Raw genomic sequence first — 23,249 nt, forward strand, 5'->3', positions numbered from 1 at the left:
GCAGGTCAGCGCTGGCAGAGGGCACCCAGGAAGGGGTCTCAGAATTGAGTGTGGCTACAGGTGCTACTCCAATGCCTGCTGCCCCCCCCCCCTCCCACTGCCAGAGAGGAGTATAAACAGATAAACACGCCAACACAGCAATGGGGTCTGGGCAAGGGCTTTATCACATTCTGAAAGGATAGACAGACACCACCCAAGGACCATCGCTCGAGCAGAACTGGGGCCTGTGCCGTCCCAAGCAGATGTCCGCAGGGAGAAGGTGTCTGTGGGCTGGGCTCGGGGACAGGCCTTCGCTGCAGGTGGGAGACAGAGCTCTACAAGTCATTCCTGGGGGCAGATGCTGTGGCCTTTCCTGCAGGAGGTCAGAGGTCTGCTCACCAGTGGCAAGGGAGGAGGACGGTAATAGGGCTCTGGGGTGGAGAGGGACAGTCTCCTTCAGGGGATGCTGGGGAAAGGCAGGTGAGAGCTAGGCTGGAACCCATCACTCCTGACCCGGAATGGCATTGACTTTAGGAAGAGTCCCAGCAAAACCCAAAAATCAGATCTTGCACTGGCAGCAGACGGGGGCACAGCAGCTGGACTGGCAGCAGCAGGGTTTGCAGCAGCTGGACTGGCAGCAGCAGGGTTTGCAGCAGCAGACGGGCACACAGCAGCTGGAGCCACAGCTCCCCTTGCAGCCTCCACAGCTGGAGCCACAGCCTCCCTTGCAGCCCCCACAGCTGGAGCCACAACCCCCTTTACTGCAGCTGGAGCAGGAACAGGCTGGCACACAGCAGCACACGGGCTTACAGCAGCAGACAGGCACACAGCAGCTGGAGCCACAGCCCCCCTTGCAGCCCCCACAGCTGGAGCCACAGCCCCCCTTGCAACCACCACAGCTGGAGCCACAGCTCCCCTTACAGCCCCCACAGCTGGAGCCACAGCCCCCCTTGCAGCCCCCACAGCTGGAGCCACAACCCCCTTTACTGCAGCTGGAGCAGCAACAGGCTGGCACACAGCAGCACACGGGCTTACAGGAGCAGACAGGCACACAGCAGCTGGAGCCACAGCCTCCACAGCTGGAGCCACAGCCTCCACAGCTGGAGCCACAGCCCCCACAGCTGGAGCCACAGCCCCCGGAGCAGCCACAGCCGGTCATGGTTCTGGTGGTTGAGGGTGGAGCAGGTAGAGGAGCAGGTGGAGAGGGAGGTGGTGAGGTGTGGAGCCTCCTGGGTGGGGGCCTTTATATACAGCGGGGGTCAGGGGTCAGGTGAGATGCTGGGCACATTGTCACTTCCTGCTTCCCTTTTGTGCCTTATTTAGGAACTCTTTTACCTTGTTTTCCTAGATTTTAGGTCCATGTGCCATTTCCTCCTATCAATTGCTCATCCTGTCATAGGTTCCAGTGCACTTCCATTGCCTGGAGTCTGATTTGATTTTATATATATATAGTTTTATTTCAGAGAGGAAGGGAGAAGGAGAGATAGAAACATCAAGATGAGAGAGAATCGTTGATCTGCCTCCTGCATGGTCCACACTGGGGATGGAGCCGGAAACCAGGGCACGTGCTCCACTGGGAATCAAACCACTGACCTCCTGGTTCATAGGTCGATGCTTAACCACTGAGCCACACTAGCCAGGGCTCCATTCTAATCATGCATCTGTAGCTGCCCCTTGGCTTCCTGTGGACACTCATGTGTTTTTTTGTGAATTATTGGTTATTCCCCCTTTCCATCTCTACAGCTTCTGTTTCTCTGTGGGCCTTACCGTGCTGTGAGAGCCTTGCCTCATTCCCGATGCTAAAGGTGACACTTCTCACCTGTTGCCATTCGGGGAAACGCCTTTTGTGAACATTTAGTAGAAAATGTGTCAGATGAAGGGAGGCCCCTTTGTTCCCAGTTTGGCAGCACTCTTTCCTCTGTCCTCAGCGGGTGCTGCCCTTCACTGAGTGCCTGTCTGCAGCCGCTGAGACGGTCAGATAGGCCCCTCCTGCGGTTAGATGGCGAATTTCATGATGGATGTAAACATGCAGTACCCCCTGTCGCTGGGCGTCATCCCAGGGGCTGGCACACGGTTTTGGCAGGGCTTCCGCTCCTCCCAATGGCCCCCTCCTGTGGCACCTGTGCGCTGGGTGTGGCCCGCATGTCCTGCATGTGGAAACGTTTGCCCAACGAGGGGCTATTTGTTCCTCGACCCCTGGGTAGAACCTGCCTGTGACGTGATCAGGGAGCACGGGGACGGCGGAGGTTTGCTCACGGGGCGCAGAGAGCAGACCTGTCCCTCGTCAATTTCCCGTTTCTTCCTCAGGCGAGATGACGGGTCATCCAGGTTTTCCGGTGGGTGGTAGATGCTTTCCCACGGCTCTTGTTTGAGTTCCTGCCAGAGGGGGGCGTCTGTACCTCCTCCTCTCCTTCCTCCTTCCCTTTCTGGCCTCTGATCAGTTTCGCTCAATGGTGTCACTTTCCTTAGCTTTTCAAAGACCAGCTTTTAATGGTATTGACCCCCCTTTATGGTTTGTTTCAAAATTTGTTTATTTATATTTCCTCCTACTCTATTATTTTTCTCTGTTCTTGTTTTTCTACTCTCTTAATGTGAATACTTTACTCATTCATCTTCAATCTTTCTTTTTCTGGCTCAAGCATTTAGGGCTAAGGATACTTTATTTTATTTTTATTTTTTTAAATTATATTTTTATTGTTTTTAGAGAGGAAGAGAGAGGAGAGAGACAGAAACATCAATGATGAGTGAGAATCATTGATCAACTGCCTCCTGCACGCCCCCTTCTGAGGATCAAGCTCACAACCCAGGCATGTGCCCTTGACCAGAATCAAACCTGAAATCCTTCAGTCTGTAGGCCAATGCTCTATTCACTGAGCCAAACCATTATTTTAAAGCAAGGTTTAGTTAGGTAGCCCAAGTCTGGGTACCTAGTATCTTCATGACCAGTCAGTCCTAACTATTGTCTTTTTTATTTTAAATCCTCACTAGAGGATGATTTTTAGAGAGAGGAAGGGAGAGAGAGAGAGAGAGATTGACCAGTTGCCTCATATACCCAATGGGGGATTGAACCCGAAACCTGGGCACATGCCCTTACCAGAAATTGAACCCACAGCCTTTTGGTTCATGGATGCCGCTTCAACCAACAGAGCCACACCAGCAATTGCTGTCAATATGGTTTTAAAAATATATATATATATATATATATATATATATATATATATATATATATTTGTATTGATTTCAGAGAGGAAGAGAGAGGGAGAGAAAGAGAAACATCAATGATGAGAGAGAATCATTGATCGGTTGCCTCTTTCAGGCCCCACACTGGGAAGGAGCCCCCAACTAGAAATCAAACTGTGACCTCCTGGTTCATAAGTTGATGCTCACTCACTGAACCACGCATCTTTTTGCTCTGACTGATTTATAAGTTATCTACTATATTCCCTGTTTCAGTGACAACTCTATCGTTTCATACTTAAATTTTATTTATTTGTTTATTTTTCCTGTCTTAGACAAGATTCTCTAAATATAATGACACCTTGTCGAAACCAGTTTGGCTCAGTGGATAGAGCGTCAGCCTGTGGACTGAAAGGTCCCAGGTTCGATTCCAGTCAAGGGCATGTACCTTGGTTGTGGGCACATCCCTGGTAGGGGGTGTGCAGGAGGCAGCTGATAGATGTTTCTCTCTCATTGATGTTTCTAGCTCTCTGTCCCTCTTCCTTCCTCTCTGTGAAAAATCAATAAAATATATTTAGGGGAAAAAAAGATAATTAACTTAAAAAAATAAATATAATGATGCCTTTTCCTGCCCCACCCCCAGTAGTGCCAGGAACTGGGCGGACACCTGCTCACCCCTGCATCATGGTTGGATGCCCAGGGCTCACTGTTCGTTTACACAGTCGCATGCTCAGAGTTTGGCTGGTCTGCTGATTGGGGTGAGTGGGCTGCATTTAGGTCTGTTTTAGGGCATGTCTCACAGTGGTGCCAACTCTGCTGGGGGGACTTCCCCAAGGCACCCGCTCCACCCTGAGGGAGGCCCCTCCACCCTACCTCCCTGGATCCTCCCCCTTCCCCCGCTTCTTCAAGTGCTTTCCCAGAAACTCTCTGGAACTGCCCTGGGACTGTCTGGGGCTGCCCTGTCCGCAGCAGGTCAGGTCAGTTCTCTCCTGCAGAGGCCGTGCCCTGAGGATGGTGGTACATGGAAATCCATACGTTGGGGCTCGCCTGGTCTTGGCATCAAAGTCAGCCAGGAGTTCTGGTTCTAAAAGCTGCTTTGCCTGCCTCTGTGTGTGCACATGCTCATACAGAAAACTCATGCTTCCATTAATGCCACTTTCCTGAACCCCAAAAGCCATGATCTTAAATAAGATTTTCTTTCAAGACCAGCGATAAATACTACCATGCTCGCCGGCTAGACGGGACCTCTGCAGAACTTACACCCTCTCCTAGATGTTGCTGAAAACATCTGACATTGTGTATCTAGATTATCCTCCCCTCCCCCTTTGTCTCAGGAACCTCTTCCTCAGCCTTGCACCTGTCCCTCCATCCTGTTCCCAGCCGAGCTCACCAGGTGAGTGGCTCAGCGTGGTTCTGGCTTTGGCACACTTTCCTCTCTTATTCAAGGTCCATTTGGCTACAGAACCTCCTCAGTAACGCTGGGCCTCTCCTCCCTGGAAACGGTGCAGTTTCAGAGCCCGGCTTAGGAGACCGGTCCCAGGACAGTCTCACTGCGGGCGGATCCCCACGGCAGTCCCCTGAGTTTCCCCAGATGTACAGTGGTCTTGCTTTCCCAGAAGACACTGGTCCAGGGCTCTATGAGGCGACCCTTTGCTTTCAATCTAAACTCTAAGTGTGTGTTTGATGGAAGGTGGACTGAGGCTCCGTGGACCGGGATCCCTCAACCTTGGGACCCTCCAGGACCAGCCTTTCTGTCCCAAGACTTGGGAGGAGGGAAGAGGGAGGGACTTGGGAGGAGGGAGGAGGGAGGAGGGAGGAACTTGAGAGGAGGGAGGTGGGAGGGAGAAGCTGTCCCTCATCGACTGGCGCTCCCACAAATCCCAGGTGGTTGTGGGTACCCAGACCAGTTTGTCTGCCTGGCAGTGTCCCCCAGAGCCCACTGCTCTGGTGGAGCACTCTTGTCCTGAAAGGTCAATGACCTTGGGCAGCTGCTGGGGAGATAGAAGCCAGTTGGTGGTTCTGTTTTTAAAATGTGTATGTTTTTATTGATTTCAGAGAGGAAGCGAGAGGAAGAGAGAGATAAAAATATGATGAGAGCCCTGCCGGTGTGGGCCCTCTCTCTTCATTGATGTTTCTCTCTCTCCCTCCCCCTTCCTCTCTGAAATCAATTTAGAAAGGCACATCAATGATTGAGAAACATCCTTCAGCTGCCTCCTCCACACTCCCTACTGGGGATCAAGCCCAAAACCTGCGCATGTGCCCTGACCAGGAATTGAACTCTGACCTCCTGGTTCACAGGTTGATGCTCAACTATTGAGGCCCACAACCTGACAACCGTGCCAGGCAAGTCGCATGGATCCCCAGCAGAGGGGACAGACCCTGAGTCACATCTACTAGGAGGTAAGCAATGCATCACCCCCAGGAAAGAATGGCACCAAGTATACAGTTGGCTACAGGAACACAGAAGTTTTATTAAAAGAAATTCAGTTATTTTTTATAGAAAGAGTGGAAGCAAAGGAGGAAGGAAAGCCTCATAGGGGGTGGGGGGCGGGGAAGAAGAGCGTGGCCAGGACAGGCCAGGGCCCTGGTGGCTGAGGAGCCAGGTGCCAGCAGCCCTCGGCCATCACTCAGACATGCCCTGACTGTGCAGGGTTGTCCAAGCATCTCAGCCACCGGGAGAGGCAGGGAATGGCCACGCACCAGCCAGGGCGTAGTCTCAGTTGTCAGCTGGCACCTGCCTCCAGGCACCTCCAGTGACCAGGACTGACTGCCCTTGAGGGAGGAGGATGGAGAAGGCCGGGAGCGCTGAGCACAGAGGGGAGCAGAGCATGAATGAGGGGAAGGAGGAGGTTGAGGTGCAGCAGGGAGGACCTGATTCAGGGGATCCCCAAACACTGAGACCGAAGGTCTGGGTTCAGAGCCTCAGATCTTGCACTGGCAGCAAATGGGGGCACAGCAGGGTTTGCAGCAGCTGGACTGGCAGCAGCAGGGTTTGCAGCAGCAGACAGGCTCACAGCAGGGTTTGCAGCAGCTGGACTGGCAGCAGCAGGGTTTGCAGCAGCAGACGGGCACACAGCAGCTGGAGCCACAGCCTCCCTTGCAGCCCCCACAGCTGGAGCCACAGCTCCCTTTACTGCAGCTGGAGCAGGAACAGGCTGGCACACAGCAGCACACGGGCTTACAGCAGCAGACGGGCACACAGCAGCTGGAGCCACAGCCCCCCTTGCAGCCCCCACAGCTGGAGCCACAGCCCCCCTTGCAGCCCCCACAGCTGGAGCCACAGCCCCCCTTGCAGCCCCCACAGCTGGAGCCACAGCCCCCCTTGCAGCCTCCACAGCTGGAGCCACAGCCCCCTTTACTGCAGCTGGAGCAGGAACAGGCTGGCACACAGCAGCACACGGGCTTACAGCAGCAGACGGGCACACAGCAGCTGGAGCCACAGCCCCCGCAGCTGGAGCCACAGCCCCCAGAGCAGCCACAGCCGGTCATGGTTCTGGTGGATGAGGGTGGAGCAGGTAGAGGAGCAGATGGTGCAGGAGGTGGTGAGGTGTGGAGCCTCCTGGGCCGGGGGCCTTTATATACCGCCAGGGGCAGGGATCAGGGGAGATACTGGGCACGGCCACTTCCTTGTTTTGGATTCCTGGTCAGGGCATGTGCCAGGACTATTGCCTCAGGGTGGCTTGTGTTGATTGTCCTGTCCCCGGGCACCAACCGTTTTCGGAGGTTTCTAAATTTGGCCTCTTCCTCATCCACACGGACCTCAGGCTTCTTCTCTCAGAGTCCTGACAGGGGGTCACCTGCTTTCTGTGCCGCCAGCATGGCGTGTGGGTGACAGCATCGTGTTGGCTTTTTGTGCCGTTTCTCCAGAGCCTGTTGTGTGAGTGTGAGTGTGTGTGTGTGTGTGTGTGTGTGTGTGTGTGTCTGGTCCTCTTTTTCTTGTTTCTAAATTTAACCTCTTCCCGTTTTGTTTAGTCTTTATTCATGGAAAGTAACTTCCAGGATTGCTAGTGTTTGTGGAATACTCTAGGAACAGGCTACATCCATTCTAAGGTGTGTGCTGCTCTGTGTGCTGGGCTCTAGGAGAAGCCCAGACCCTCTCTCACCTGCTCTTTGTCAAGGACCAGTTGACCATATTTGTGCAGAGATGCCTCTGTGCTCTCTGCTCAGCTCCATTGATCCGTGTGCGTGTGCCCATTACCGACCTCTTTTGATTCCTGTGGCTGAATAGTCAGCCTTGAGGTCGGGAAGTGTCAGTCCTCCAGCTTTGTTCTCCTTCAACACAGTGTGGGTTTTTCGGGATCTTTCGCCCCCGTGTGAATTCTAGAGAAAGTTTGTCAACATCCGCAGAATAACCTGCTGGGATCTGGCTAGGATCGCGTCGACTGTATAGGTCACGTTGGGAAAAACTGATATCTCGACAATTTGTGTCTTCTGATTCATGAACATGGATTATCTTTCCATTAATTTATTTCTTCTTTTATGTTTTTTTTTTTCAATCTGAGTTTTGTAGCTACCTCATATTGATCTTGGACATTTTATTTTTTATTAATCCTTATCCGAGGAAATTTTTCCATTGATTTTTAGAGAGTGGAAGAGAGAGGGAAAGACAGAGAGAAACATTGATGTGAGAGAAACACATTAATTGGCTGCCTCCTGCATGTGCCAGGACCAGAACCCTGGCTAGGGAGGAGCCTGCAACTGAGGTACGTGCCCTTGACTAGAATTGAACCCGGGGCACTTTGGTCCACAGGCTGATGCTCTATCCACTGAGCCAAACTGACTAGAGCTGATCTCAGGCATTTTAAATTAAGTGTATACCTATGCTTTCACTTTTTGGGGTGCTAGTGTAAATGATATTGTGTTTTTAATGTGTAATTCTATTTGTGCATTGCAGGAATATAGGAAAGTGATTGACTTTTGTATATAAACCTTGTATCCCTTCGTCTTCCTATGATCACTTGTAAGTCCTAGGATTTTTTTCTTGCAGAATGTTTTGAATTTCCTATATAGACAATCATGTGATTTAAGAACAAAGACAGTTTATTCCTTCCCCCCCAATCCGTATTCCTTCCACCTTCTTTTCTTGTCTTATCGCCCTGGCAAGGCCTCCCAGCACGTGTTGGGAAGGAGTGGTGAGAGCAGACATCCCTGCTCTGAACCTGACCTTTGCAGGAAATCTTGTTTCCTACGATGTGTGACATTACCTGTGGGCTTTTGTCCATGCTCTCTACCAAGTCAAGCAAGTCCCCTCTGCTCCTAGCTCACTGCGCATTTCTATCACAAAGGGGTTTGAGTTTTGCCAAATGCTGCGTCTGTTGACACGGTCTTAAAATTTTCCATTTTGGTCTGTCATAGTGATGAATTACGTTCGTTCAATTTTGAATATTGAGCCAGCCTTGCAGATTTGGGATAAAATGCACCTGGTCCTGGCATATACTTTTATTAATGCTTGTGTGGATTTGATTTACTAATGTTTTTTGCTCTTTTTTTAATTATTAAAAATTTACATCTCTGTTCATGAGTGACACTGGTCTGTGCTTTTCTTTTTCTGTGATGTGTTTGCTTGGTCTTGGTATCAGGGTGGTGCTGGCCTCACGGGGTGAGTCAGGAAGTGCCCCCTTGGCTTCTACCTTCTGAAACAGCACGAAGAGAGCTGGTGAACTTCTTCCTTAAACATTTGGTCGGGTTCACCAGAGCCCATCGGGGTCTGGTGCTCTATGTCCTGGGAGGTTATTAATGATTGATTCACTCGTTAACAGCAGTAGGCCTACCCAGTGGTTGACTATCAGACATCATTCTATCAATAATTGAACCACCCCAGCAATATACTGTATCCACTAGTGCATCTGCAGCCGTTCAGAGTTCCTACATGTCATGTGGGCCTGTGTGATGACCTCTTTTCTAATCCTCAAAACTTTAATTTTTAAATTATTTTATTGCATTGGCTCCTTCAGGACAATGAGAAGTAGCAACAATGAGACTGAACATTTTTGTTGTTCACAACCTCGGGGGCAAGTATTAAAATACTGCACCACTAAGAACGGTGCTTGGTGGTTTTTTGATGTTTTTTAGTGCTGTCTCATTCAGCAAGTGTTCACTGACTTCCATATTGCAGGGTCTTTCTTTGTAAAATCGTGAATGAATGTTGAGTATTTTAAGTGCCTTTTCTTTTCATTTAAATCATCATAGAACATTTCCTTATTATGGTGAATTCCGTGGTTGATTTCAAGTGCTCTCACACCTTGTAGTTCTCCATTTTTTATGGGTTGAGTGTCTATATTTACTTTGCTAATGTGATTAAAAAAAATTTGATTTTTTTACAGAAAGAAAGGGAGAGGGATAGAGAGTTAGAAACATCGATGAGAGAGAAACATCCATCAGCTGCCTCCTGCACATCCCTACCGAGGATGTGCCTGCAACCAAGGTACATGCTCTTGACTGGAATCAAACCTGGGGCCCTTGAGTCCACAGGCCGACACTCTATCCACTCAGCCAAACTGGTTAGGGCTTTGCTAATGTGATTTTTAAGCACCTCTTGCGACATGATCTATACAGCATAAAGCTCATACACTTAAATGACATAACTCAATGATTTCAGTATATTTATAAATATCATCACAGTTTATTTATAGAACATTGCATTATCCCCAAAAGAAAACGTGTAAGCATTAGCAGTTACTCATTCATCTCCACGTTCTTCCTGCCCAATTACAGGGAGCTGCAGAGGCAACATGGGGATGGCCAGGAGATGGGGATTTCCTTGTAAGGCAGTAGGTCCTGTTTCTAGGGCTCCTGAACTGGCTGAAGCTGAGTGGGGGACTTGGTGTGGCTGACTGGGGTTTAGGTTTGTGATATGGGCTGGGCCACAGGGGCCGCCTCTGTTTCGTGGGTCCCCTTATGGGAATGGACATTATCAATAGCCACCCGAGAGGTCTGACGTGGCACCTCATGGCTTCGATGTGCATTTCCTCAGATGTGACGGATGCCTTTTCCTGTGCTTGTTAGCCATTTCGGGACTTCTGTGGAGACATGTCTATTCAACTCTCTCCCCGTTTGTAAACTGGGTCATTTCTCTTTTCCTATGAGCTGCAGGCATCTCTTATATGTCCCAGACACACAGCCATGTCAGATGCATGATGTGCACATGCTTTCCCTCCGCCCGTGTTGTCTTCTCACGTTTCGCTCTCATAGCGGTGTTGTAGGACACACAAACATTGTTGATTTTGGCAAAGTCCAACTTGTCTATTTCTCCTTTGCTGCTGGTGCTTTTGGAGCCAAGTCTAAGAATTCCTTGCCAAACCCAAGGCCATGAAGATTTACACTATTTTGTGTTTTTTTGTTTTGAATTTTTGCAAGAGTTTATTTGAGCCAAATTGATGGCAATTGCCTGGGAGCAAGATCTCAAATGCTCCCTACACTACACTTCTTTTTTTTAAAATTATTTTTTATATATTATTATTATTATTATTTTATTTTAGGAATACACTACGCTTTCTTCCAGTTTCATTGCTCAAACTCTCTAAGTTCTGTCTTTGTTCTATTTGGAGTCAGTTTTGCTGTGAAGTCGGGTTCACCTTCATTTCTTGGCACCGGGATATCCAGTGCCATTTGTTTAAAAGACTCTTCTTCCCTTTTCGGTGGAGCTGGGATGTGGTCAGAAATCAGTGACAGATGCTCAATGTCACTAGTCATCAGGGAAAGGCAAATCAAAGCCACACAGAGGCATCCCTCAGGCCGTGAGAGTGGCCGTCACCAAAGGACAGGACAGGGATGGCGAGGACCTGGCGCACGGGAGCCCCGTGGTGGGACTGGAACAGCGTGGCCAACCACTGCCGGGACAGCACAGAGAGCCCTGAGGAAACCCAGGGTGGAGCCGCCATAGAACCAGCAGCCCCACTTCTGGGGTCACTTCTGTTGCTGCTGAAAACTGGACGCCTAGATATCATAATGTGTGACTGTCAACCGCTCCTCTCCCGCCCCAGGGCTGCTCCTCTGCTTGGTGAGTGGCAGGTGTTTGCTCACTCGGTGGTTTCTAGACCATTTTTGGAAAGACTAGTCTTTGTCCTGTGTGGTTTCAGATCTGTGTTTCTGGCGCTTAGTAGTCAGCCAGGGGCTTGAGGACACTTTTCTTAAATGCTTAGAACGAGGACAAAAAGACAGATCGAGGTTTGCAGGCAGCTCTGTGGGATCCTCCCTGGATCCTTAGCTCTGCCCACGCTCACTGCCTGCCTGCCCCGGGCACGCTGCCAGCTGGATGGAGGAGAAGCCTGAGTCTTCCCGGGTCTTTCTGAGCGCCCTTGGCTGGGAGCGTGTGGCCTTCAAATTCCCTGGTGTTCGTGGTGGTTTCAAAGCCCTAGTTTCTACAGGGCCTCCCCTCAGCCTTCCTCCCAGGTTTCGGCATGTCTGCTGTTTGTCACATCTAGGTCACCTGCTTTCCCAGCTGTTCGAGGAGGGCTCCTGCACAGCCAGGTGGCAGCAGGGAGGGGTCTGCACTAGGCGAAACTTATGCCAGCCCCGAGGGTCAGCACCGACACATAGCTCTCCTCGGGCAACATCTGCTCTCCCCTCTGGTGCTGGACCCTTCGCTGGGCACAGGGCTGCCACCTTCACCTCTTACTGAGTTGGCAGTGACATGGGTGTGGGTGTGTTAGAGTGCTTTCTCCTCACCCCACCCCCCAGAAGAGAGAGCTACTGTGGGAGCTGGCATTCTTTCCTGGTGAAGCATTCATTCGGTGTGGTAGCTTTGAGACTTTTTTTTTTAAAAAAAATGAAGCACTTTTATTTTATTTCACATATTTTTATTGATTTCAGAAAGGAAGGGAGAGGGAGAGAGAGAGAGAGAGAGAGAGAGAGAGAGAGAGAGAGAGAGAGAGAGAGAAACATCAATGATGAGAATGATTGGCTGCCTCCTGCACACCCCTACTGGGGATCGAGCCCACAACCTGGGCAGGTGCCCTGACTGGGAATCGAACCATGACCTTTTGGTTCATAGGTCAATGCTCAACCCTGAGCCACATCAACCGAAGTAAAAAGTGACTGCTCCCCGCATGCCCCACCCCTGGCAGCACGCAGAGGGCTCTGGTGCAGGAAGGTTTCCCTCGAGAACAGCAGAGAGGAAAGAACCTCAGAAAGACCAGCTGGTCACAGGAGAATTTGCTCATTTAGAGGCTTCCCCGTGTCCAGGGAGGAATTGATTAGATCAAGAATCAGGCAAGCTGGTGTCGGGGGATGCCAGGGACGGGACGTGGTGTTCAGTGGGTCAGGGCCCAGGCTCTGGGATCCGCACCAGCCCTGGAGTATCCTGGGCACAAGGACTGAGCAGGGAGAGGCCAGAATGGGGAGAGCCAGGAGGCTCTGTGCCCCATGCAGTGCCTGAGGGCTGGTTCTCGGGGCTCAGCCTCTGAAGGGCCTGCAGATGGCAAAGTCTGGCCAGCAAGGATGAGGAGGTTCCTGACCTGAGTGCTGCCCTGACCGTGGATGTGTCTCCACTCATGGCCAAAACCACCAGGCTGCGTGTCCGAGCCTCAGATCTTGCACTGGCAGCAAACGGGGGCACAGCAGGGTTTGCAGCAGCAGGACTGGCAGCAGCAGGGTTTGCAGCAGCAGACAGGCTCACAGCAGGGTTTGCAGCAGCTGGACTGGCAGCAGCAGGGTTTGCAGCAGCAGACAGGCTCACAGCAGGGTTTGCAGCAGCTGGACTGGCAGCAGCAGGGTTTGCAGCAGCAGACAGGCTCACAGCAGGGTTTGCAGCAGCTGGACTGGCAGCAGCAGGGTTTGCAGCAGCAGACAGGCACACAGCAGCTGGAGCCACAGCCCCCCTTGCAGCCCCCACAGCTGGAGCCACAGCCTCCCTTGCAGCCCCCACAGCTGGAGCCACAGCCTCCCTTGCAGCCTCCACAGCTGGAGCCACAGCCCCCCTTGCAGCCCCCACAGCTGGAGCCACAGCCCCCTTTACTGCAGCTGGAGCAGGAACAGGCTGGCACACAGCAGCACACGGGCTTACAGCAGCAGACGGGCACACAGCAGCTGGAGCCACAGCCCCCGCAGCTGGAGCCACAGCCCCCGGAGCAGCCACAGCCGGTCATGGTTCTGGTGGTTGAGGGTGGAGCAGGTAGAGGAGCAGGTGGAGAGGAAGGTGGTGAGGTGTGGAGCCTCCTGGGCCGGGGGCCTTTATATACAGCCGGGGTCAGGGGTCAGGTGAGATGCTGGGCACAGTCACTTCCTGGTTCCTGTTTGTGCCACTCCTGCGCTGTGGTTTTTCCACTGTGTCCCTGTCCTCTGGCTGGCTCAGGCTTTGGTCTCTAGTTTGATGTCTTCCCCTGTGTGTCTCCACTATTAGAGACTCAGCTCCTGCTTGCTTAATGCTTCCCAGCGCCCACGGGAGCTGCTCACCTGCCTTTTCTGCTCCTCGTGTGAGACCTGCCACAGGGAGGCCCAGACTGAGGACAAGTCCCGGGAGCATCGGGACGTGTGCAGGGAGGGAGGGGCACGAGGTACACGAGCCTCGTTTAGTCTCAGGGCCCAGGCTCCAATTTCTTGGGTTTATTTAGGAAACTGTTAGCTTTTAATTCATTTTCATACTGGTTTTATTTTTTATTTTTTTACTATTTTTAATTAATTTAATTAAAATATATATACTTTTATGGATTTCAGAGAAGAAAGTAGAGGGAGAGAGAGCGAAAAACATCCATGATGAGGGAGAATCTTGGATCGGCTGCCTCCTGCACATCCCACACTGGGGATGGAGCCCACACCCGGGCATATGCCCTAACCGGGAATCGAATTTTGACCTCCTGGCTCATAGGTCAATGCTCGACCACTGAGCCTTGTTGGCAGGGCTTAAAAATTATTTAACTTTCTCGCCGAAACTGGTTTGGCTCAGTGGATGGAGCAGTGGCCTGCGGACTGAAAGGTCCCAGGTTTGATTCCCGTCAAGGGCATGTACCTTGGTTGCGGGCACATACCCAGTAGGAGGTGTGCAGGAGGCAGCTGATTGATATTTCTAACTCTATCCTCTCCCTTCCTCTCTGTAAAAAAAATCAATAAAATATATTTTTAAAAATTAATTTAACTTTCTAATCACAGTGCAGCACTTTTTTTTTTTAAGAGTTTGGTTTATTAATTTTTTATTCATGTTTTAAAAATTGATTGACTTTATTGGGGTGACATTGGTTAATAAGATTATACAGGTTTCCAGTGCACAATTCTGTATACAGCCTCTCTATATTGTGTGTTCACACCCACAGTCCAATCTCCTCTGTCATCATTTATCCCCTCCACCCTCCTCACCTCCCACCACCCTTTCCCTCTGGCAGTCACCATTCTGTTGTCTCTGAGTTCTGTTGTTTGTTTGCTTTTGCTTAATGACTTCACCTCCCCCCCCCCCCCCCAACAACTGTCAGTCTGTTCTCTGTGTCTATGAGTCTAATTTGCTGGTTAGTTTATTTTGTTCTTTAGATTCCACACTTAAGTGAAATCATATGGCACTTGTCTTTCTCTGACTGGTTTATTTCACTTAGCATAATGCTCTCCAGGTCCCTCCATGCTGTAGCCAAGGTAAGATTTCCATATTTTATAGTTGCTGAGTCGTATTCTGTTGTGTAGATAAGCCACAGCTATTTTATCCACTCGTGGATGGATGGCGCTTGGGCTGCTTCCAAGTCTCAGCTGTTTGTAAATACCGCTGCAGTGAGCAGAGGGGTGCACTTGTTCTTCTGAATCGATGTTTTGGGGTTCTTTGGATTTATCCCTGGACATGCATTCATGGGTCCCAAGGCAGTGCCATTGTTGTTTTTTGAGGGAACTCCATACTGTTTTCCTTAATGGCTGTGCCAGTCTGCATTCCCACCAGCAGTGCGGTAGGGTTCCCTTTTCTCCACATCCTCGCCAACACCTGTAGTTTGTGGATTTGCTGATGGTAGCCATTCTGACTGGAGTGAGGTGATACCTCATTGTGGCTTTAATTACATCTCTCTGATGACTAGTGATGTTTAGCATCTTTTCCGATGTCAATTGGCCATCTGTATGTCCCCTTGAGAGACGTGTCTATTCAGGTACTCTGCCCATTTTTTAATTGGATTGTGTTTTGTGTGTGTGCTTGTTTTTGTTTATTTGTTTATTGTGGAGGCTGTTTCTCTGTTTTCCTGGACCCATGCGGAAAACGACAGGTTCCTGAGTGGAGGAGCTGGGGATTAAGAAATTAAGGAAAAAAAGAGACCAAGACAGAAATAGATTCATGCTGGGACCCGGGTGGGGGGCTGTCACTCTGATGGAGGGACAGTCAACACCCACCACAGACACCACATTGCATTTATTTATTTCCAAAAGAATAAAGGGAGGTTTCCCTGAAAAGCTTAGAATCAAAGGAGTTTTGGGTGCGCCCAGGTTCTATTCATTCCCTCATTCCAGGGATTTAGCATATCAAGACCTGGGTAAGTAAAGGTCCTATTTGTTCCTCATTCCAAGAACATGGATAAAGATAAGAAATCGGTACCAAGGTCCATCTCCCACATTTTGGGGAAACGTGTTCCCAGGGGGTGGCTCTGCCTACACCTTAAGTTCAGCTGGTGATAATTAAAGGTCATCCATGTGCATTCCCAGGGGGCCCTCTACAGTTTGTTTTTTGGTGTGGAGTTCTTTGAGTTCTTTATATATTTTGGAAGGTAATTCCTTATCGGATGTATTCTAGATTCTCCCAGTCAATAAGCCAGTCAGTAAGGTCCTTTTTCATTTTGTCGATGGTTTCCTTTGCTGTGCAAAGACATACTAATTTGATGCTTTCAAGCTGTTGAAAATTCTCATTAGAAGGAGTGATGCTCTGGCCTGGCCCATGCTCTCTCCCCCATGCTGAGCATGTTGGGGTCCTACAACCTTGCACCCCAGATGCTCGCCCCCTGTTGCCACCATGCTTCCCCTCTGGGGAGTCTTACTGGCACCTTGGACTGCCTACCCCCACCAAGATGCTCCCCAGATGTGCCCACACTTCCCCTAAAAGGCAACCTAATCCTCGAGCTGTCAGGGGCTCAGACCTCGGAGCCGCCCCAGGTCATGTCTTTCTCATGGGACGACTCTCCATCATCTTTCTGGTTGTGACTCCTTTGCTTCCCTCTTCCCTGTTTCAGGACTCCCTCCTAAGTAGGCTGGTCAGCAGCCTTAAGTCCACCAGCCACCTGAATTCCCTTGGCCAGGTAACCAGGAGGAGTCACAGGTTGTGGGGCTCAGGCAGGTTGTTTTGGGGAGCATTATTCTGCCACCTCACTGTGCTCACCACAGTGGGTTTGATATGGAGATGGGGGGTTCAGGGTCACTGACAGAACAGAGAAGCCAACCCCCAGGGATGGCTCTCTGGACCCTGTGCCTGGGCAGGCCTGATGCCATGGCTGGACCATGGAGTGTGCCTGATGTCACCTTGAAGGTCCAGGACGCCCCCGTGCTTCTGCCCATTTTGTTTTCCTAATGTCACGGGAGCAGAATGACTGAGCCTGATTGCATCTGGACCCATAGCTGCAAGGGAGTCGGGGCAGTGCTTTCCCGCCTCTGTGAAAGGAGAAGGAAGGAGGGTAGGAAGGTGCTGGTCCCAGCACTCTATCCTACTGCCCCAAAGGGAAGGGCCCACTGCTGGACAGTACCAGACAAAGGACACAAGCCCTACCCCAGACACTGCCCAGGGCTCCCTACCTCTTTTGCCATGTCTCAGACCATTCTCTTGCCAACATCAGTGGAGGACATGCATGGCTGGAGGCAGTGGGGGCACTGGAGGAGTGCCAGCTGGCTGGCCGGGCCCAGTGGGGTTCCTCACCCATGAGCCTGGGAGGCAGACTGCGTGCAGAGTCACACTGCCATGGAAGTGTTTGCAGTGACAGATATGGTGTGTGGGCAGGACATTGTAGTTTAACAGACAAATACGGAAACTGTTGGAGATAAAGGATCCCCAGGGACTGACTTTTTTGGGAGAAGGAAGTGGCTGGGATGTGAGGGGGCAGGGGTGTTGTCCCTGCCAGTCACGGGAAGCTCCTTAGTATAGGGTTGGTGCCTACAAGTGGTAGATAATGGTGCTTAGAAGAATCAGGAACAACAGTGGTGGCTATTTGATTTATTTTTATTTTATTTTTATTTACTGATTTCTGAGAAAGGAAGGAGAGATGAGAGAGAGAGAGAGAGAGAGAGAGAGAGAGAGAGAGAGAGAGAGAGAGAGGAGAGAGAGAGAGAAAGAAACATCCATTTGTTGTTCCACTTATTTATGCCTCCATTGGCTGGTTCTTGTCTGTGCCCAGACAGGGGATTGAACCTGCAACCTGGGCTTTGTGGGAAGATGCTCTAACCACTGAGAAGCTCAGCCAGGGCCTGGCCACTTGGTTTAAGAGGAGCTGGTGAGCATTGGAATATGCTCTTCCTCTGAGTCAGGATATCTCAGAGGACACTGCCCCGCTCATGAGGGGTGAGAAGGGGAATGGGTTGGCAGAAGCTGGGAATGTGCAGGGGAGGTAAGGAAAGCAGAAGCTTCACTGGATGGAACAGTTGGAAGAAGTTAGTGCAATACATCAGATCTTACACTGGCAGCAGACGGGGGCACAGCAGGGTTTGCAACAGCTGGACTGGCAGCAGCAGGGTTTGCAACAGCTGGACTGGCAGCAGCAGGGTTTGCAGCAACTGGACTGGCAGCAGCAGGGTTTGCAGCAACTGGACTGGCAGCAGCAGGGTTTGCAGCAGCAGACGGGCACACAGCAGCTGGAGCCACAGCTCCCCTTGCAGCCCCCACAGCTGGAGCCACAACCCCCTTTACTGCAGCTGGAGCAGGAACAAGCTGGCACACAGCAGCACACGGGCTTACAGCAGCAGACAGGCACACAGCAGCTGGAGCCACAGCCCCCCTTGCAGCCCCCACAGCTGGAGCCACAGCCTCCCTTGCAGCCCCCACAGCTGGAGCCACAGCCCCCCTTGCAGCCTCCACAGCTGGAGCCACAGCCCCCCTTGCAGCCCCCACAGCTGGAGCCACAGCCCCCTTTACTGCAGCTGGAGCAGGAACAGGCTGGCACACAGCAGCACACGGGCTTACAGCAGCAGACAGGCACACAGCAGCTGGAGCCACAGCCCCCACAGCTGGAGCCACAGCCCCCGGAGCAGCCACAGCCGGTCATGGTTCTGGTGGTTGAGGGTGGAGCAAGTAGAGGTGCAGGTGGAGAGGGAGGTGGTGAGGTTTGGAGCCTCCTGGGCCGGGGGCCTTTATATACTGCCGGGGGCAGGGGGCAGGTGAGATGCTGGGCACAGCCACTTCCTTGTGTCTGGACTGTTTCCTCAGGTCGTGTTTGTGTTTGTTGTCCTTTTCCCCGTGAGTCTCCCCCCCCCTGCCCCCCCCCTTGCTCTTCCTTCCTCTCTGAAATCAATAAAAATTACATTTTTTGAAAAACTGAGGTGGGGGTTCTGTCCTCATGATTCTACACACAGTTCAGCTGCCCTTTCTGCCAGAACATAACTTTCCTCTTGTTTCCAATAGGAGTCTGCAGCCTGCTGCTGCAAACCCTCAGCCCTGGGGTCCCTTCACGCCCCCCTCCCCCAGCTTTCCATGCCTAGACCTGTGCAGGCTGAGCCTCCCGCCCGCGCTCCTACCATACTCACTGGGTGATTCAGGCCTCTCGGTCATGCCCCTCAGCATCCCCGCACCGGGTGTCCAGCCCACTCCCACCCTGTAGGTTCTTGCTATCACAGCACACTACTTCCCAGTGTCAAAACTGTATAATTTTCTTGTCCCTACTCGACAAATTACCACAAATGCAGCGATAAAAACAACAGAAACAGATCCCCCCAGATCTGGATCCCAGACATGCCCCCAAGTCTTCCTGGCCCAGACCAGGCCACAGACAGGCAGTCCCATGGCTGCCGGCCCCTGGAGCTGGGAGGGAGGAATCACCCAGGCCCTTCACCTCCGGGGGTTGCGGCTCGAGGCTCTAAAGTTCAAAGCCGACCTCTCTGTCCACCTTCCCGTGGTGTGGTCCCACCCCTCGGCCTCCCTACCTCAGGGCCCTGTGGCCACATTGGGGCTAAGTCACCAGGCGGCCTCTCTGTCTCACCTTCTGCACCTTCATCAACAGCACATGTTCCCACACAGATGTACGGGAGCCTGGCCATGTAGTCACGCCAGGTCACATGTGTCCGCACAGAAAGCAGGTGACCCCCTTGCCAGGGACCCTGAGGGAGGAAAGACTGAGCTCAGCCTGCATGAGGAAGAGGCCAGATTTAGAAAACTGAAAAAAAAAGTCAGAGGACACAGGAAATGGGATCTCGAGGGAGAAAAGGCAACAAACACAAGCATGACCTGAGGAAATGGGCCAAACACAAGGAAGTGACAGAACCCAGCATCTGCCCTGACCCCTGACCCCTGCCCCCTGCCCCTGGCGTATATAAAGGCCCCCGGCCAAGGAGGCTCCACACCTCACCACCTCCCTCTCCACCTGCTCCTTTACCTGCTCCACCCTCAACCACCAGAACCATGACCGGCTGTGGCTGCTCCGGGGGCTGTGGCTCCAGCTGCGGGGGCTGTGGCTCCAGCTGCTGTGTGCCCGTCTGCTGCTGTAAGCCCGTGTGCTGCTGTGTGCCAGCCTGTTCCTGCTCCAGCTGCAGTAAAGGGGGCTGTGGCTCCAGCTGTGGAGGCTGCAAGGGAGGCTGTGGTTCCAGCTGTGGGGGCTGCAAGGGGGGCTGTGGCTCCAGCTGTGGAGGCTGCAAGGGGGGCTGTGGCTCCAGCTGCTGTGTGCCCGTCTGCTGCTGCAAACCCTGCTGCTGCCAGTCTAGCTGCTGCAAACCCTGCTGCTGCCAGTCCAGCTGCTGCAAACCCTGCTGCTGCCAGTCCAGCTGCTGCAAACCCTGCTGTGAGCCTGTCTGCTGCTGCAAACCCTGCTGCTGCCAGTCCAGCTGCTGCAAACCCTGCTGTGAGCCTGTCTGCTGCTGCAAACCCTGCTGCTGCCAGTCCAGCTGCTGCAAACCCTGCTGTGAGCCTGTCTGCTGCTGCAAACCCTGCTGTGCCCCCATTTGCTGCCAGTGCAAGATCTGAGGCTCTGAACCCAGACCTTCGGTCTCAGTGTTTGGGGATCCCCTGAATCAGGTCCTCCCTGCTGCACCTCAACCTCCTCCTTCCCCTCATTCATGCTCAGCCCCCCTCTGCACTCAGCGCTCCTGGCCTTCTCTTTCCTCCTCCCTCAAGGGCAGTGAGTCCTGGTCACTGGAGGTGCCTGGAGGCAGGTTCCAGCTGACAACCGAGACTGCGCTCTGGCTGGTGTGTGGCCATTCCCTGCCCCTCCCAGCGGATGAGATGCATGGACAACCCTGCACAGCCAGGGCGTGTCTGAGTGATGGCTTAGGGCTGCTGGCACCTGGCTCCTCAGCCACCAGGGCCCTGGCCTGTCCTGGCCACGCCCTCTTTCTCCGCCCCCCACCCCACTATGAGGCTTTCCTTCCTCCTCTGCTTCCACTCTTTCTGTAAAAAATAACTGAATTTCTTTTAATAAAACTTGTGTCCCTGTAGCCAACTGTATATTTGGTGCCATTCTTTCCTGAGGGTGACGCATCACTAACCTCCTCATAGATGTGACTCAGGTCCGTCCCCTCAGCCGGGATCCATGCGGCGTGCCTGGTGCATCCCCAGGAACCAACACCGGCTTCTGTCTTCCCAGTGGCTGCCAAACCCAGCGCCCTGTCCCCTTCCTGGCGAGAGTCCTCAACCGGAGGCGTGGGCATCGGGTGCCCGGCGGGGAGGTCCCATAGGGCAGGCAGAAGGGTCCTGGGTACCACAACCCGCTGTGCACCCATGTCCACTGCCTGGGCTGTCTCCTCTCAGCAACAGCTCTGAAAAGGAATAAGGTTCTGACACCTGCTGCTCAGTCCCAGTCTGAAAGAACTGTGTCAGGTGAAGGAAGACAGTCACAGCAGACAGCGTATAACTCCATGTTTCGTTTGATAAAGTATTTTTATTTATTTCAGAGAGGAAGGAAGAGGGAGAGAGAGGTAAAAATATTCATGATGAGAGAGAGTCATGGATCGGCTGCCTCCTGCACGCCCCACACTGGGGATCGAGCCCGAAACCCAGGCCTGTGCCCTGACCAGGAATCAAACCACAACCTCCTAGTTCATAGGTCAACACTCAACCACTGAGCCACGCCGTCCAGGCACCCCCCTCCCCGGTTTTATTGGGTTGTAATTGGATCCAGCATCATAGAAGCTTGGGGGTGAGGTGGGGGAGGGTAAGGTCTCTCCTCATACATTCTGTGAAGTGATGACCCGCCACTTAGCTGACTTCCATCCTCACGTGAGGAACAACCAAAAAGGGACCAAGTTTGTTCCTTCTGATGACAGTGTCCCAGCAGCGTACCGATCGATGTGCCCCGTGTTCTCTCCTTTCTTCCGTGGAAGCTCCTCTCCCCCTCCTCCCAACCCCCCCCCGCCCCAGCCTCCATCCCTCCCCTTAGCACGTCCCGTCGCTGGGAACCTACTGGGGGCAGTCTTCGCTGTGGCCCTTTTTCTGAGCTCAGGCATCTCTCAGCTTCTGCCTCAGGTCATCCACCTCTCCGCCACCACCTGTTCCTGTGGCCAGAGCCCGGAGCCCTGGATGGCCACACCCACAGCCCTGCTGTCCACGTCTGATTCTGTTTTGTTGTTGTTAATCCTCACCCAAGGGCACTTTCCTGTGGCTTTTCAGAGAGAGCGGAGGGCGGAGAGTGAGAAACATCCACGTGAAAGGGACACATGGAATGGCTGCCTCCCACTGGGGACCAAGCCTGCCCCGAACTATGTGGCCCCGACCAGAACCCACCGGAATTAAACCCGAGACCTTTCAGTCCGAGGGCCAGTGCTCTATCCACTGAGCCAAACCGGCGAGGGCTGCCTCTGGTTCTTGCTCCATGTCTCCAGGGTCCGCTCGAGCCTGTGGTCAGCCTGGTCATTTTTTTGTTGAAACCTGGATGGGATGGCCTGGGAGAAGGCACTGTGCAGGACGGGGGTGGGAAGGTGAGGGGGGGCAGTGTTCTCTAGGCCTGTGACACTGTCTCCGTCTAAGGGACTGGAGCTGTGACCTTCACAAGGGACTCTCAGCCCCTCTGTCCCGAAGCATCTCAAGAAGGCCAGATGGGTGGAGCTGGCATCCCCTCTCAGGGGTCAGCAGGCACAGAGAAACCGCCCTGCAGGCAGCTTGTCTGAGAGCTCCCTTCCCTGAGGCAGCCTTGAGGATGCACTGATATTTCACAAGCACCAGCGAATTCTCTGATCGCTGAGAACCTGGAGGTAACGCTAACAAAGTGTGCTCCAGCCCGCCCCCCCCCCTCCTCCCCCCGGCTTTCCACACCTATACCTGTGCAGGCTGAGCCTCGGCAGTGTGTGGTCAGATCCCTCCCTCCACTTTCCGGCTGCGCTGTGCTCTGTGGCCTCAGGTCTGGTGAATGGTGAATGGGAGAGAAGCTGTGGCTTTGGGGTTTGTTCAGCTTTTTTCTTGCCGCGTGGATGAGAGTGTCCCTTCCAAGCTCCTGACGTGCTGGGTGTAAAAGGGTTTGCTTTCTCTTTCTAAATACGTTTTTATTGATGTCGGAGAGGAAGGGCGAGGGAGAGAGAGAGAGAGAGAGAGAGAGAGAGAGAGAGAGAGAGAGAGAGAGAGGAACATCAGAGATGAGAGAAAATCATTAATCGGCTGCCTCCTGCACAACCTGGCCTGTGCCCTGACCAGGAAATGAACTGTGACCTCCTGGTTCATAGATGGGTGTTCACTGACTGAGCCACACTGGCCAGGAACAATTCTTTAATATCAAGAAATATCTTAATATTAGGTGAATCCTAACACAAACCCATGACATGAAGTTAGCATTGAGGTAGAATTCATATGCCGTAAAACATGCCCTTTAACGAGTAAACGCACAATTAGTGTCTGCACAAGCTGTGCCGCCATCCCTGCCATCTGACTCCGGGCACATCACCCCCTCTGACCCCAAAGAGGCTGAGCACACTTAGCAGGCAGCTTCGTCCCTCCCTCTCCGCCCGATCCCTAGAAAATGCTCACTACTCTATGGCTCTGTTCACCTCTTTTAGACACTTTGTTAAAATGGAGTAAGAGCCAGCCG

At 52.5% G+C, this 23,249-nt stretch overlaps 2 protein-coding genes across 6 annotated transcripts; one reads left to right on the forward strand and one right to left on the reverse strand.

The window, feature by feature from the left end:
- Positions 1-538: 538 nt before the first annotated feature.
- On the reverse strand, positions 539-18,293 carry LOC311616093 (uncharacterized protein; the record flags this gene model as incomplete). 5 transcript variants are annotated; one of them, XM_084907318.1, is made up of 3 exons in its annotated part: positions 539-987; positions 6,357-6,509; positions 12,953-13,241. In XM_084907318.1, 3 exons carry the CDS (start codon positions 13,239-13,241, stop codon positions 539-541), a joined length of 891 nt encoding a protein of 296 aa, XP_084763444.1. The 5 variants fall into 5 exon arrangements, with proteins under 5 accessions (XP_084763444.1, XP_084763447.1, XP_084763446.1 ...); XM_084907321.1 differs by lacking the exons at positions 539-987; positions 6,357-6,509 and adding an exon at positions 6,079-6,248 and having other exon boundaries at positions 12,713-13,241; XM_084907320.1 differs by lacking the exons at positions 539-987; positions 6,357-6,509 and adding an exon at positions 18,005-18,293 and having other exon boundaries at positions 12,681-13,219.
- Positions 18,294-19,642: 1,349 nt separating this feature from the next.
- Positions 19,643-20,200, forward strand: LOC311616096 (uncharacterized protein; the record flags this gene model as incomplete). The annotated part of the gene is made up of 1 exon (XM_084907323.1): positions 19,643-20,200. One exon carries the CDS (start codon positions 19,643-19,645, stop codon positions 20,198-20,200), a length of 558 nt encoding a protein of 185 aa, XP_084763449.1.
- Between the last annotated feature and the right edge of the window lie 3,049 nt (positions 20,201-23,249).

This window comes from Pipistrellus hanaki, assembly GCF_964339955.1.
Source record: "Pipistrellus hanaki genome assembly, contig: scaffold_53, whole genome shotgun sequence".
NCBI lineage: Eukaryota > Metazoa > Chordata > Mammalia > Chiroptera > Vespertilionidae > Pipistrellus > Pipistrellus hanaki.